A 15,970-nucleotide genomic window follows, 5' to 3' on the forward strand; every position below is an offset into this window, starting at 1 on the left:
TAAAGAACCACAAGATGTGAACACAAAAGAACAAATGTGGGAAATTACAGTAATCAAAGAACTTTATTAAATGGTTGAGGAACTGGAAGAGAGAAAAGCAACAGGACCAGATGGAGTATCAGGTTTCATTTTAACAGGAAACAGTTAATTGAACCAGTATATGACATAATAAAATGCTCAGTATCAATTGGAAGTGCCTAAGGAATGGAAGAGAACAGGTATAGTGCCAATTTATCAATGTGGAAAAAAAGAAGAGCCATTAAACTACAGACCAGTATCAATGACCAGCATAGTATGCAAGATCTGTGAAAAAGTGACGCAGAAGCAGTGGACAAAACTTCTAGAGAACATGATATAATATCAGAAAAGCAGTATGGCTTTAGATAAAAACAATCATGTGTAATAAATCTGATCAGCTTCTATTCAAGAGTGACTGATATAATGCAGGAGAGGGATGGATGAGTAGACTGTGTGCATTTAGATCTAAAAAAAAAAAAAAGCTTTTGACAAAGCTCCCCACAACAGGCTACTATGGAAGCTAGAAAATGTTGGAGAATTAAATGGAAAAATAATAAACTGGATGGAAAGCTACTTAAAGGGAAGAGAAATGAGAATGGCAGTAAAGGATGTAAAAGTCAAAATGGAGAAAAGTAGATAGTGGAGTACCACAAGGATCAGTGCTGGCACCAATACTTTTCCTTATCTACACCAGTGATATGCCAGAAGGAGTAATGAGTTACACAAATTTGTTTGCAGATGATGCAAAATTACAAAAACATATGAAAGACTGAAAATCTACAAGAGGATCTGAATAAAATCTGGGACTGGAGCAAGAAATGTGAGATGGAGTTTAATATGAAAAAATGTCATGTAATGTAAGTGGGAAAAAGTGAAAAGAGACCAAAATGGATCTAGAAAATGGGAAATGCAGAAATAATAAAAGTACAAGAAGAGAAAGATCTGGGAGTGAATATACAGGACAGTCAATAATCAGAGATGCACATACAGAAGATGTTCAGAGATACATATAGAACGATGAGAAATATTAAAACAGCATTCCACTACATGGATAAAGGTATGAAGAGAAAGATAATTACCACTATGATTTGACCAAAGCTGGAATATGCTAAATCAGTGTAGTCTTCCCACAAGATGAAACATGTCAAAGAAATAGAAAGAATACAAAGGATGGCAATGAAGATGGTTCCAGAACTGGAAGAATTAACGTATGAAGACAAGTTAATGAAGATAAATCTGCCACATTGGAACAAAGAAGAGAACAGGAAGACTTAATAACTATATATAAATTGTGGAATTGAATGGAAGAAATTGATAATGAGAAACTGCTGCTAAGAGAAGTAGAAAATACCAGATACACACGAGGCCACAGCAAAAAAATAAAAAAAGAAAGATGCTTGAATAACATAAAGAAACAGTTTCCAACAAAGAAATCCAGAAGTATGGAACAAGCTCAGTGAGGAGGTAGTACTGGAAACAAGTGTGTGCAACTTTAAGGAACAACTGCACAAGTGTAGATATGGAGACAGGACCACACAAGCATACCTCAGGCCCTGGAAATTACAACTAGGTAAAATATGCACACACATGCAGCCTTGGCTGGAACTCCACACACCCATCAGTGCACCAAAGCTTCTGGCACAAAGCTTTGATTTCCAAACTACCCTCCTACAGCTTCTATCCTTCTCTCTGTAACTTCATCTCAAGTTTCCTTTCTGACTGTTCTATTGCTGCCGTGGTAGACAGTCACTGTTCTTCTCCTAAATCTATTAACAGTGGTGTTCCTCAGGGTTCTGTCCTGTCACCCACTCTCTTCTTATTATTCATTAATCATCTCCTAAACCAAACTTTTTGTCCTATCTACTCCACCGATGATACCACCCTGCACTTTTCCACGTCTTTTCATAGACGTCCAACCCTTCAGGAGGTAAACATTTCACGCAGGGAAGCCACAGAACGCTTGACTTCTGATCTTTCTAAAATTTCTGATTGGGGCAGAGCAAACTTGGTATTGTTCAATGCCTTAAAAACTCAATTCCTCCATCTATCAACTCGACACAACCTTCCACACAACTATCCCCCTCTTCTTCAATGACACTCAACTGTCCCCATCTTTTACACTGAACATCCTCGGTTTGTCCTTTACTCATAATCTGAACTGGAAACTTCACATCTCATCTCTAGTTAAAACAGCTTCTATGAAGTTAGGCGTTCTGAGACGTCTCCGCCAGTTTTTCTCACTCCCCAGCTGCTAACTCTGTACAAGGGCCTTATCCGTCCATGTATGGAGTATGCTTCACATGTCTGGAGGGGTTCCACTCATACTGCTCTTCTAGATAGGGTGGAATCAAAAGCTTTTCGTCTCATCAACTCCTCTCCTCTAACTGACTGTCTTCTGCCTCTCTCACCACCGCAATGTTGCATCTCTAGCTGTCTTCTACCGCTATTTTCATGCTAACTGCTCTTCTGATCTTGCAAACTGCATGCCTCCCCTCCTCCCACGGCCTCGCTGCACAAGACTTTCTTCTTTCTCTCACCCATATTCTGTCCACCTTTCTAACACAAGAGTTAACCAGTATTTTCAATCATTCATCCCTTTCTCTGGTGAACTCTGGAACTCCCTGCCTGCTTCTATATTTCTACCTTCCTATGACTTGAATTCCTTCAAGAGGGAGGTTTCAAGGCACTTATTCATCAATTTTTGACTACTGCTTTGACCCTTTTATGGGACTGACATTTCAGTGGGCATTTTTTTTTATTGGATTTGTGTTGCCCTTGGCCAGTGTCCTTCCTACACAATAAACACACACACACACACACACACACACACAACACTTACACCAGCCACAGTCAGAGTGAAGGTGGCCACGGTGGCAGAGGTGGAGGGTGGAGTGAGGCAGGTGACTGTGGTGGAGGAGACACTCTGCACCACACAGGTCTGGCCCCCCACCAGCACCACAGGAGAGGCAACCAGACCCTGCAGACCACTTCCACTGATGGTGAGCAGGGTGCTGCCACCCAGGGAGCCTTCCAGGGGACTGAGGGAGGACACCTGCGGCACCACCACCACACGGCCCTCACTGCTGTACCCTGTGATGTCTGTCACTGCTATGCCCCTGCAGGTGAGGCGTGGTGAGGTGTGGTGGTGTGGTGAGGTGCAGTGATGCTGTGGTGGCATGGCAATGCCATGGTGTTGTGTGGTGATGCTCTGGTGGTGTAGTGCAGTAATGTGGTGTATGATAGTGTGGTGAGGTGTGGTGGTGCTGTGGTGTAGTGATGCTGCTGTGGTACAAAGCTGTATTTCTGTCATTGAAGCATGTTCCTTTTTTTTCTCATATCATCTCAAACATCCAGTTTCTCTCATCTGTGCTGACCTGTCTGTCTATCTGTCTGTCTGTATGTTAGCTGCACTCACCTGTTGATTGCCTTGACAGTGATGGGCAGGTATGCACCCGACCTCAGGTTGTCCAGGTTGTCCAGATCGCAGGTCACAGAGGTGTCTGAAGCAGAGGTCACACTACAGGATGCTTCACCAACACTGACCTCTACCTGGCAGGCCAGGTCACCAAAGCCTGATCCAGTGATGGTGAGAGAGTCGCCGCCCACCACCTGCAGGCCGCTGTGTCAAAGAAAACAGGAAACACTCAGCGTGGGGAACCATTATTACTGCCACTGGTGCTGCTATCATTACTACCATTACCATCACTAATGCAAGAGGGACCCTGGCCTGCGCCAGCCTGCCCTCACCTCAGGCCCTTCACAGTGTGGGTGGTGGAGGAGGCCAGGGCAGAGACCACAGGTGTGTGACAGGTGTGGAAATGAAAGTACAGGTATCCATTTTCTGGTGTGGTCAGGTCGGGGAGGTCACACCCATCCAGAGGCATCTCCAGGATGGGGTCACAGCCACTCATGTTGACGACCTGACTCCCGGCAACCTGGTAGGTGGCTTCCTTGTTACCCAGCAGTACGGCCATCCTGAGGGCCTGATGAGGTGGCCGTACCACGTTGACTTGGCCCCGCATCACCACACCACCAGGCAGTGTGGGGCCAGCATAATAGTGGATGCCTTGCTGGGGGAAGGCCACTGTGAAAGAGCCTGCGGGAAAGCAATAGTAGTAATAGTAGTAGTAGTAGTAGTAGTAGTAGTAGTAGTAGTAGTAGTAGTAGTAGTAGTAGTAGTAGTAGTAGTAGTAGTAGTAGTAGTACTGGTGGGAGTAGTAGTAGAAGTAGCAGCAGCAGCAGCAGTAGCAGTAGTAGTAATAGTAATAGTGGTAGTCATGGTGGTAGTATTAACAGTAGTAGTAGTAGTGGTGGCAGTATTAGTAGTAGTTTTTCTCACCCCCCCCAGCTGCTAACTCTGTACAAGGGCCTTATCCGTCCATGTATGGAGTATGCTTCACATGTCTGGGGGGTTCCACTCATATTGCTCTTCTAGACAGGGTGGAATCAAAAGCTTTTTGTCTCATCAACTCCTCTCCTCTAATTGACTGTCTTCAGCCTCTCACCGCTGCAATGTTGCATCTCTTGTTATCTTCTATCGCTATTTTCATGCTAACTGCTCTTCTGATCTTGCTAACTGCATGCCTCCCCTCCTCCTGCAGCCTCACTGCACAAGACTTTCTTCTTTCTCTCAACCCTATTCTGTCCACCTCTCTAATGCAAGAGTTAACCAGTATTCTCAATCATTCATTCCTTTCTCTGGTAAACTCTGGAACTCCCTGCCTGCTTCTGTATTTCCACCTTCCTATGACTTGAATTCCTTCAAGAGGGAGGTTTCAAGACACTTATTCATCAATTTTTTACTACTGCTTTGACCCTTTTATGAGACTGGCATTTCAGTGGACATATTTTTTTATTGGATTTTTGTTGCCCTTTGCCAGTGTCCTTCCTACAGAAAAAAAAAACTACTCATATTTCTCCTCCTGCCTATTTCTTTTCATTTTTCTCCGCTCTTCCTCCACTTCCATCCTTCTCTCTCTTCCTTCTTTCTTTTCAATCCATCCTCCTTCCTTTCCTTCCTGTTTACACTCTCCAATCTCTCTCTTTCTCTCCTTGTCACTATCCTTCTATCCCTTCATTTCTCTCACTTCACTTCTGTGCTTTCCTGTCTCAATTTCCCCCTCACCTCATCCCAGTCTCTCTGTCCTTACCTGCAGCAGTCTGTGTCCCTGAGAAGAAGCCAGAACCATCAGCGTCCTCACAGTTATCCACAGGGCTGGCCACCTCACACACTCCGTACTGCAGCTGTGAGTTCTCAGACACCTTACTCCACTGCCAGGTTACTGAGTCTCCCTCCACTACCTCCAGCACACGAGGATACCATGGTACAGTCTCTGTGAAAATTGAAGGTAATGGGGTTGCTTGAAGTCCACAAATGGTACTAAGATGACTAGGTTTGGTGAGTGAGAGGTGCTTGATAAAGGCTTCATCTGTGTTCATCAGTGTTTCAGCATCTTATCTTGACTGCTTTTAACAGGTTCTGGTGGAAGTTACTGCAGGTTTTCAGAGGCACTTTCGGAATTTTATGGGCAGTTTAACAAGGATAGAGATAGTTTAACTGACTGCACAGGATGTTATTGGAGTTTTCAAGGGTGTTTATGTGACTCTAGTGATACTTTAACAGGAATTCTGCATCATCAAGTGTGTGTGTGTGTGTGTGTGTATGAATCAGCGCCTCACCAGAGCTGGTGCCAACATTCACAATCCTGTGGTTGGTGGTGATGGGCCTGGTGATGCAGGTGAGGGCCTCATCGGAGCACTGCAGCACCTCACACTCATACACCTGGCCCAGCTTCACCTTGAGGCGGGAACAATCCGAGCTGAAGCCTGTGCCGCCCAGCCTGACCAGCGTGCCACCCTTCACTGACCCCTGGGTAGCTGAGGCCGAGGTCACCTGCAGTACGTACTCCACTTCCCTGCCACAACATCGTCACTCTATTATCAGTGAGAGAGAGAGAGAGAGAGAGAGAGAGAGAGAGAGAGAGAGAGAGAGAGAGAGAGAGAGAGAGAGAGAGAGAGAGAGAGAGAGAGAGAGAGAGAGAGAGAGAGAGAGAGAAACACCCACCTGGCAGCAGCACCAAAGCCATCAGTGGAGAGTACCAGGGTATGAGTGCCAGCCGACAGTGCCGGGGTAAGACAGCTCACGCTGATGTTACTCCAATGAGTCGTATAACACAGCTCTGATCCGATCTGGCGGCATGAGGTCATAGGTCAGGTCAGGGGTATTGGGAAAGTGATAGGTTAGGTCAGGGTTACTAGGAAGGTCAGAGGGGGAAGTAGTGACTTTATATCAGTACTAGGGAATTTGGTTGTTGACTCTGAGATGAATGGACATTTCCACCTCGGCTCCCTACCCTTGTTCCTGTTCCCCGGCACCTGGCCCCTCCCCTGCCCTGCCTTCTCCTCAGATAAATGTTCAATACATTGCTTTGACACACAATTTAATTTCTAAAATCTTTCTGGCCTCTTTTTTACTTTTTTATTAACTCAATAAGTCTTATCACTTTCTTAGAATAAAAAAAAAGTTCCTAGCAAGGCAGCACATAAATGTCAGAAACAGTTGTTCCAGTCACCATGACCAGCAACAGCAATGTTGCTTTGGCCAACAACAAGAAAACACCACACAAGCACACTCATGGAAGGTAAGAACACACCAGTACAGATGCCACATACTGCTACACCTTGCCTTCAGCATGGTAACAGGAATACTCTTGGCACTTACACTACACACACTAATATGCCATGTGCAGACATGAACAGTTACATCCCCACACCACACATCCAAATCATCCACAAGCACCAACATCACACTTAGCCAAGATGCTTCACACTGCTCCAAAACACACCACAACAATACAAACACACATTCAAGACAGTTTGTGCCAAAGCAGCTTAGTGAGGCAAAGGGGCATCCAATGTGATATCTGCTGTAACCGGTCCAAGCATGCTGTGTGGTGTCATGTCGGCTGCATCAGATCGTTTGCACAGGTGCACCACGGATCAATTAACAATAGTATCGTGTGTATCTGCAGCAGATGTGGCTCTCCTAATGTCTCTACATCTTCTTTCTCACTACCTCCTATTCCAACCTCTAGCTCCTTTGACCTGCTATGCACACATAGTACTAACAAATCTCATATACATTTTCCTTCCATGAACCAGCAACACTCACCCTCACAACCACCAACACCTAGCCACACATCCCACCACACAACAAGACATTCAAACTCCACATCACCTAAACACCCTTGTAACACCAGTCCATCAATCTGTCAACCAGGGCCATTTCCCATTGCTTTTGGCATTTCCTGCACATCATGACTACCCTCACCTCTCTTACACCCCCTTCACCTAAACCTTCCCCCATTCCCCAACTCCCCTAGCAACCTCTCCCAGTGCCTCTCCTGCCCTACACACAAATGACCCAGACTTCACTGTAGGTACCAAAACATGCTTAACACCCGACACAGATTCTGCAGAAGTCTTTCCTCCACCATTTAGCAAGACAGTCATAAAAATTTCTAACTGTAATTCACTTTTTTTTTATGTAGGAAGGAAACCAGCCAAGGGCAATACATTTATAAGAAAGTCCCACTGAGGTGCTGGTCCCCAAGCATAATCAAAAGTGGTTGTCAAAAATTGAAGGATAAATGTCTTGAAACCTCCCTCTTGAAAGAGTTCAAGCTATAGGAAGGAGGAAACACAGAACCAGGCAGGGAGTTCCAGAGTTTACCAGAGAAAAGGATGAATGATTGAGAATACAGGTTAACTTTTGCATTACAGAGGTGGACAAAATTGGGGTGAGAGAAGGAAGAAAGTCTTGTGCAGAGAGGCCATGGGGTTCTACTTGCAGCTTTCAACAGACCTCCATCTTCCAACACAGAATACTCACACAACCTTCACACAGCTCTTTCACACCTCACACCAGACAAACACATCTGGATTGTACATGATTTCAACCTCCCTGACATCAACTGGACCACTACGTCCCCCTCCAATCCCTATGACACTGATGTCTTCAACCCTATCATTCCCCACACAAACAGGTGCCAGCTACACAACACACTAATTGACAACAAAAATACATTTTCACTCATGCAAACAGTACTCAAGCCAACAAAAACACAGGCTACCACACACCCCTCTGGTGCCAGAGGCCTTCTCACCACAGTCCATACATTAGACCTTCTCAAAAACAACATACACAATATAATAAACACCCAGGTAGTTCCAGGACTAAATGACCACAACAATGTTCCAGTTGACATAGACCTTCTACCGACAAGACAAAAACACAGATGTGGGTCAATCCTACTCTACTCTAGAGCTGACAGACTCAATTAAACACTCTACAGAGACAATTTTCTATCTTCTGACTCATACTCTGGACTCCTCCAAGAAACTGGAACAGCCTGACACACCATACACACCACCATGAACAACTACAGCCCATAGAAAACACCCTCATGTAGACATACACTCCCCTGGTTCTCCAGGAACCTATGGAAACAACACCACAGAAAACAGAGATGACAGATGCAAACAATCACAGAACACACCAGGGAAATGGGCCGCCTTCAGATCTTTCCAAAAGAATCTTGCCAAAAAACATAAAGAAGACCAAACGTGAACACCTTTGTAGATATCTCACAGATAATGTTAGAAACAACACCAAAACACTTCTTCAAATTCCTCAAGTCATGCAGACAGGACAAAACAAACATACAGTATTTGACGGCTTATAAGACGCATGGGCTTATAAGGCACACCTCACTTTGGGCAGGCATTGAAAAAAAAAAAAAAAAGATAAATATGCTCTGAATATGAACTGAAGGGTTTCAACTGAAATTTGAAGGCCTCTCTTACGTATTCAGATCCTTATTAGACCCCAATATTTTACATTTAAAAACTTCTATATTTGCTAAGACCTACTAACACTACCAAACACCAATCCTGCTGTGAGATGTGAACAAATATGGTGTAGGCAAAGACACTGTCAGAGCCCAGAGGGATACTAAAGTTTGTATGATGCTTTCTTCACTTATAAAACCTTTTGTTTTATTAGATAGTAAGCTATTTTCTAAAAAAGCAATAGTTTCTCATTAGCTTTGAGTTTTATTGAACACGTAAGCAAGCTAATAATGTTAGAAGATAGGCACAATTTCAGTTGTATGAAGGTGTGTCTCACTTCAAGGAATAATGGCATCACACTAAGGAACACAGTGAATCTTGCACGTGTCACCAGGTTTGGTGTGTGACCCACCGTGAGTTTGTTTTGGTACATGCAATGTGAGGGTCATCACTTAATTTCTTCCTGACTGGTGTTATTTTATGTGAATTACTGGCAAGTCCCACCTGTTATACATTGTTATCTTCCAAAAAAAAGTTGTTTTTGAAGTGTAGAAATGGTCATCACTTTGTTTACATGTGCAAAGATGTTTGGGGTTTGTTTTAAAGGCCACTGTTGCCACAGACTTACCAGTGGCCACTGCTCCAAAGCTGAACCTTGGCCTTATAAGACGCATGCTTATTTTCTCAGACTTTTTTTTGGTAAAAAGGCATGGCTTATAAGCCATCAAGTACAGTACTTGTCCTTAAAGACTGCGACGACACTCTTGCTACCACGCCAGAACACAAAGAGCACTTACTCAACACACAGTTCCACTCTGTATTCATCCAGAAAAACCCCACACAAGCCAAATAGCCCTTACCCACCATTCCCTCCCCTCGACATCAGGACAGACGGAATGCAGAGGTCACCACAGACTCTGGACACCACTAGATCACCTGGACTTGATAAAAGTCTCCCCCCCCCTTTTTCCTTAAGACTTGTGCCCTCATCCTTGCTCTCAGCCTTCCACCCATCCTCTAAGTGATCTTTACCCAACCTCTTCATGCATCCTCTCTTCTCTCTGACTGGCTTTGTGCTGATGTCACCCCATTTTCAAGGCAGGTGTCTGGAGTGACCCTTCTAATTATTGCCCATTTCTCCCACCTTTATCATCTCCCACATCTTTCAACACATCATACACAGACACATAATAAATCATCTTGACACAAACAACATACGTATTATCAGACCACACGACATGGATTCCAACCAAAATTATCATGCGAGTCACAACTCACTGTTACCCACCATGACATTACAAGACACCCAGACAGACGTGATGCCAAACAAGTTGACACTATCGTGCTAGACTTTGCCAAAGCCTTTAACAAAGTACTCCACAAAAGACTGATTCTGAAACTACAGCATTGTGGCAGCACTGGACCAATTCTTCACTGGGTCACTTCTTTTCTTTCCGACAGGACCTAACGTGTTCTTCTTGACAGTGTTGCATCTGACCCTGTCCCTGTCTGTTCAGGTGTCCCTCAGGTCACTGTCTTGGGGACCCACACACACAGACAAATATAAAGAGGCTGGAAAAGCTCAACATAGCTACAGCCAGGTTCATTACAAAACAATTACACACAAACTTCTGGCATAACAACACACATTAAACAATTAAATATGGACACCCTCACACTTCACAGAGAAGCACACAGACTAACAATAATGACAATAATGCACAAACTCACAAACCATCAAACTGACATCAACAAACATGAATACTTACACCACACACAGCTAGTACCCATAACACACACAACCACAAATATTCAACATACCACGATAACACAGACTTTCAAGCATTCACACTTCCATGGACCACATGCAGCTGGAACGGACTCCCCCTCACAAACACAGCACGTGCATTCAAACACCTAACACTCCCACATTTCAGAACATGCACATAAAACTCCTATCCTGGACACTTAGTTTTCCCCTCACCCAACCCCCAAATAACCTTTTCCCTCTCTGACATCTCCTTGCAGCCAGCTCCCCATATGCACCCTACACATTAAATATTGAGATTGAGATTGAGATGGAGGGAATAGGTTATGTTTTCCTGACTTTTACTGGGTGGGAGGGAGGGAGGGAAGGACAGAATGACACTCACATGAACTGATCCTGAAGTGCCAAAGTTTGTTCCTCTTGACCTGTGAGAGAGGAGAAAATAAGACACAGAAACAAAGAGAAAATATTTGTTATGACTTAGATCTTCACTGTTTCCACAACTGGAGGAGGAACAGGAGGAGGATAAGAGACTCACCAAAGAGGGAGAGGGTGTGGAGGGAAAGGACAATGATGGTGGGTGACAGTGAGACGTCATAAGTGAAGGAGGAAGGGAGGGAGCCACTTGTGCCGCCCACATCCACCACCACATCCACCGTGCCCTCCTGCCAGAGTGGAGAGGGTCAGGAGGTGATGGCCTGGCCTAACCTAACACCACTACCACCATCATCACCATCATGACACACTCTTACAGTAAGAAATTGTACAAACAAAAGAGGAAAGAAAATGTGAGAAAATAGTATTTGTAATCCTAAAATACATTTTTCACTTAGCAGCATCATATGTAGCTTTGGCTCTGTCTCATACGCAAAAAGTAGCCACACCAAAAAAAATGTAACACCAACATATGTATGTTGTTGGTGTTATCTTTATGTGCTGTGGGCGCAAATCATCCAAGCTATGTGTGATGCAGCTTGTATGTGATACAAATATAGTTTTCCTGACAGAGCAATTAGCCAGTGGAAGGCACTGACTGACCAATTTATGTGTGCAGGAACCATTCATAGCTTTAAACACACACACACACACACACACACACACACACACACACACACACACACACACACACACACACACACACACACAAACACACACACACACACACACACACAAAGCATTCATAGCTTTAAAGATAAATATGACAAATTAACTTTAAAAGATAAGACATTACAAATTACAAATTACTAAATTCTTTAAAAATAAAATTACATAAGAACAAACACACACACACACACACACACACACTGACACACACACACACACACACTGACACACACACACACACACAGTTGGAGAAAAAAGTGAGTTATAGAGAAGTAGTGAAGGACCAGAGAAGTAAAGAACGCTTGACAAGAGAGTTTATAAAGGTAATAAAGGAAAAGGAAAACCTGGTAAGAGACACTGTAGATAAAATGAAGAGTGTAATGATCTTTGGCCTGGAAGAAAGTGAGATAAAAAAAATTGGTATAAAAGAGAAGCAGAACAAAGAAAAACAGCTCGATTAGTACTGAGTGTGATAAACGAAGGGGATACAAAGCTGGAAGATGAAATAGAGGTGTACAGGATTGGTAAATATGATCAAGGAAAAAGTAGACCATTGAAAATCAAACTAAAATCCCAAACAACAGCTGAAGAAACATTGGCAAATGCGTGGAAGCTAGCCAAAAGTAACAAGTTTAAATAAGGCTGGATTAGAAGAGAAATGAATGAGGAAGAAAGGAAGAAACTTAATGAATTGAGAAGTGAAGCAAAAGAAAGGAATGAACAGAGAACACAAGAGGAAAAGGAACTTTCTTCTGGAGAGTAATGGACCTAAGGTTGAGGAAGTGGTACATGTGAAGAGTGAAGGGTGCAGAGGCACAGCTCTAAGAGAGGGAGGGACATGGACAGTGGCATACACTAATCGCTCGTTTGCGACAACGTCGTCATAACTCAAAAATAGCAATTTTTCACGAGAGCCATTTTAAAGAATGAAAACACTCTCAATATTGTGAATAGTCCCAAAAGACCATAGCTGGAACATTTTTTGAAACATCAAATAGTCCTTTAAAGTTTATAGAAATTGAAATAATTACATCTTCACTAATCAAACCTTTATTTAAACTTTTATAATGCTTTTTTTAATATGACGTTCTTCATAAAAAAATAGTAGACCTCTCATGTACTATTTTGTTTTGTGCCATTATTTAAAGGAAAATAATCACCAATATGTTACTTAATTATGTATTGTTCATTGCTTATGACTTTGACAAGATTGATGATAATACATTTTCTTATTATGAAAATGATAGATACTTCCTAATAAATGAAAGATATTGACTGTAACACAAAAAGATATTAAAAAAAACATTGTTATGAACATAATAGATTCCTCCTAATTATAATTTTTTTTCAAATATGTATATATATATATATATATATATATATATATATATATATATATATATATATATATATATATATATATATATATATATATATATATCCTCATGAACATAATAGATTCTTCCTAATTATCATTTTTTTCAAATAAAAAAATCCTTATGAACCTAATAGATTCTTCCTAATTATAATTTCTTTCAAATATGCCTAAGGAATTAGACAACTCAAAAATGTTCAAATAAATGAAAGATGGACTGTATAATAAAAAAAACATTATAAAATAAACATCTATTTAATATTCCATTCAAATAATATGTACCTAATGAATTAGCATACAACAAAACTTAATATTGTAATAGGCATACTAAATTTGTATTTTAACTCATTTCATTAAGATTGATTTCATTTACAGGTCTTCATAAAATTTATGATGGCATTGTGGAATCAGATTTTTATTACAAAGGTCCATCAAGTCTTTTTTCTTGTTAGCAGGCAATGTAAGTTTGCTGGAGTAACATGGCAGTAAGTCATTAATGGAGGTGGCTTTATTTGAGTTTTTCAAAATTTTAAGCTCCTTATAGTCTGAACCATAGGAATGTTTACAAAAAACTGACAGTGGTGACTGCTTTTCAAATTTCATTACTTTAACATCAGAGAGTTGAAGAGTCTTGCAATTGATAGGTCCCATTTCAGTAGCTAGAGACTTGATGTTCAAGAAATCTTTGTAACAAAGCTCTTTTACTACGAAAGGCTGTCCTTTCTTTCTAGCAGTTCGAATTGCCATTACGTAAGTTTCCGGCACATAAATGGGTTCACTTTTTAAAATTCTCTTTACTTCTCTTTCAATTAGGGAATGGGCAGAGTCACCCTCATTTTGGGTATGCCCTTTTATTAGAAACTTGTGTGTTATTGAAGTTATATTTGGTAAGTTGTTTACTGCATAAAGGTAAAGTGCCATCATGAACTTATTTTTCTGTTGGCCAGAACAGTTATCTGAGTAAAAAATTATGTCAGTTTCTCCTGCCTCACACAAGGTTTTAATGTAATCGAGAACGCAGGTCCCAATTTCATTAACCCCACGTTGGCCATTAGTTTCATTCCAGACATAGCAATTACATGAGTTTGTTTTAGCATTGTAAATAGTAAAATTTAAAACATTCAGCTTTGACTTGTAATAAAAAACTGAAATGTCCCCTTTTGGTATCTGCATTACAGCCTGAAGGTCATAAACAGCAACAACTGCATCACTCTCAGTTTTATCTTTATGTTTTTCATTTCTTGACATGTCTTTTTCTTTGTGGTGATTTCCATAGCTTCCTTGAAGGCGCTCTTTCTCTTCATTCTCCGCATTAAGATAAGATGAACAAACATCGCATTGGTCCTTTTTAGGAACAAAAAAAGAAATATTATACTCTGTGGTAAAAATGCGATAAAACAGAGTGTAATTGGCATAAGGTACCTTTTGTTGTTTGGACTTCTCAACATAATCGCGGTGAATTTCTGCAATTGTTTTAGAGCCGCATATGAATGTCCTACTTGATGTAGCTCTTGTATAGTGACTCTCTATCTGAGGGATAGACTCAATATGTGCCTTGACACCTTTCCTAATTTCAGGATCAACAGTTACTTAATTACCATGTTGGCCTCTCTTATCAGGTTCCATAAGAACATTAGCAACTCTGCTTTGCTTTGCTAAAGCTGTTCTTATTGGCCGGTCATTGATATCAAGTGTGTTCTTGAAAAAAAGTTTGCAAACACGAATTTCATTCTGACCAACCATGAAGTGAAAGGAACTGTTATTGTTCCTAGGTTGACGGTTGCCTCCCTCATGAACATACCTGTATTTAGGTCTAACAGTTTTAATGCAGTTTGAAATGAACTGCCACTGTTGAGCAATGTCTCCTAATGCCCAATAAGAGTCAAAGAGTTTTTGCCTTTCTTCTTCATTTATCTGTTCTGAACATTTAATTCGACATTTATTTCCACATGGCAGTTTCATTTTCCTTTCTGGTTTTATTTTCTTATTTTTGCTTATATAAGCCTTTCCAGAGTTCCTTAATTTTTTTGCTTTATGTTTCTTCCATTGACTCAGGTGCTGTTTACGTTTACGTCCCTTTTGCGGACTAACTAGTACAGGAATTTTATCAACTGCGTCCTTCTCTTCAAGGTTAAAACTCTCTTCTTCCTCTTTGCTTGGGATATAGTCCTTATCTTTCACGGAATCATCTGTGTCAATATCTTCAGTTTCTGAGTCACTGCTAGAAGATGATTCACTGCTAGAAGACGAGTCACTACTAGAGGACGAGTCACTACTAGAAGAAGACTTCCTGTTATTTGAAGCAGAGCTTGCACCCGTAATGCTTGCTGATGGCAGCAGATGGTCATCATTGATTTGAGGGTCAACAGGAAGTTCACATCCTACAAAGTACAAAGAAATGGGTCTAAAATGTGATTTTTTGTTTTTTGTGTTAAAAATGCTCTATAGTATGTAAGACAGCATGTGTCATTTTTTTTTAGTTTGGGGGGGAACTATAAATTCCTCAGATGGGGGTCCAAATTTTTAACAAGAACCAAAAAATCTGAAAATTTGACTTTATTTTGCATTTTTAAAAAGTTGGATCTTTAAACTTCAAAGCCTTACTCCTCCGAAAGTTTTGATTGTTAAAATAGTTTTCATCAAAATTGGCTCATTAATAAAAAAAAATAGGCTTACCTCCCACCTTAAAGCAAATTATATAGAAATATAATCAAGGTTATGACAGTATATACCTGTACTATTTTCTTCAGGGTTTTCTTCACTGTTTTCCTTAGCCTTTAATGCTAATTCTAGCATAAGTTTTCCTCTACATGACATGGTACCTATTTAATCTGAAAAAAATATGATATTTATGA

General features: G+C 41.2%; 1 protein-coding gene across 9 annotated transcripts in view; it reads right to left on the minus strand.

The window, feature by feature from the left end:
* Positions 1-2,794: 2,794 nt before the first annotated feature.
* LOC135098294 (fibrocystin-L-like) overlaps positions 2,795-15,970 on the minus strand; it is a 28,453-nt gene continuing 15,277 nt past the window's right edge. For 3 of the 9 annotated variants that reach the window (XM_064000554.1, XM_064000559.1, XM_064000556.1), the window contains 4 exons: positions 11,175-11,301; positions 11,022-11,061; positions 6,083-6,207; positions 5,798-5,933 (listed from right to left, as the gene is read on the minus strand). In XM_064000554.1, coding sequence (XP_063856624.1) covers positions 6,159-6,207; positions 11,022-11,061; positions 11,175-11,301 — 216 coding nt within the window. In that variant the 3' untranslated portion in view covers positions 5,798-5,933; positions 6,083-6,158. Of the gene's footprint in view, positions 3,135-3,433; positions 3,638-3,765; positions 4,115-5,168; positions 5,352-5,697; positions 5,934-6,082; positions 6,448-11,021; positions 11,074-11,174; positions 11,302-13,203; positions 15,497-15,847; positions 15,947-15,970 lie in introns of those variants that run through there. The other 6 variants (XM_064000561.1, XM_064000553.1, XM_064000555.1 and 3 more) reach the window with 6 other exon arrangements.

This window comes from Scylla paramamosain, unplaced genomic scaffold (assembly GCF_035594125.1).
Source record: "Scylla paramamosain isolate STU-SP2022 unplaced genomic scaffold, ASM3559412v1 Contig54, whole genome shotgun sequence".
In the NCBI taxonomy this organism is placed as follows: domain Eukaryota; kingdom Metazoa; phylum Arthropoda; class Malacostraca; order Decapoda; family Portunidae; genus Scylla; species Scylla paramamosain.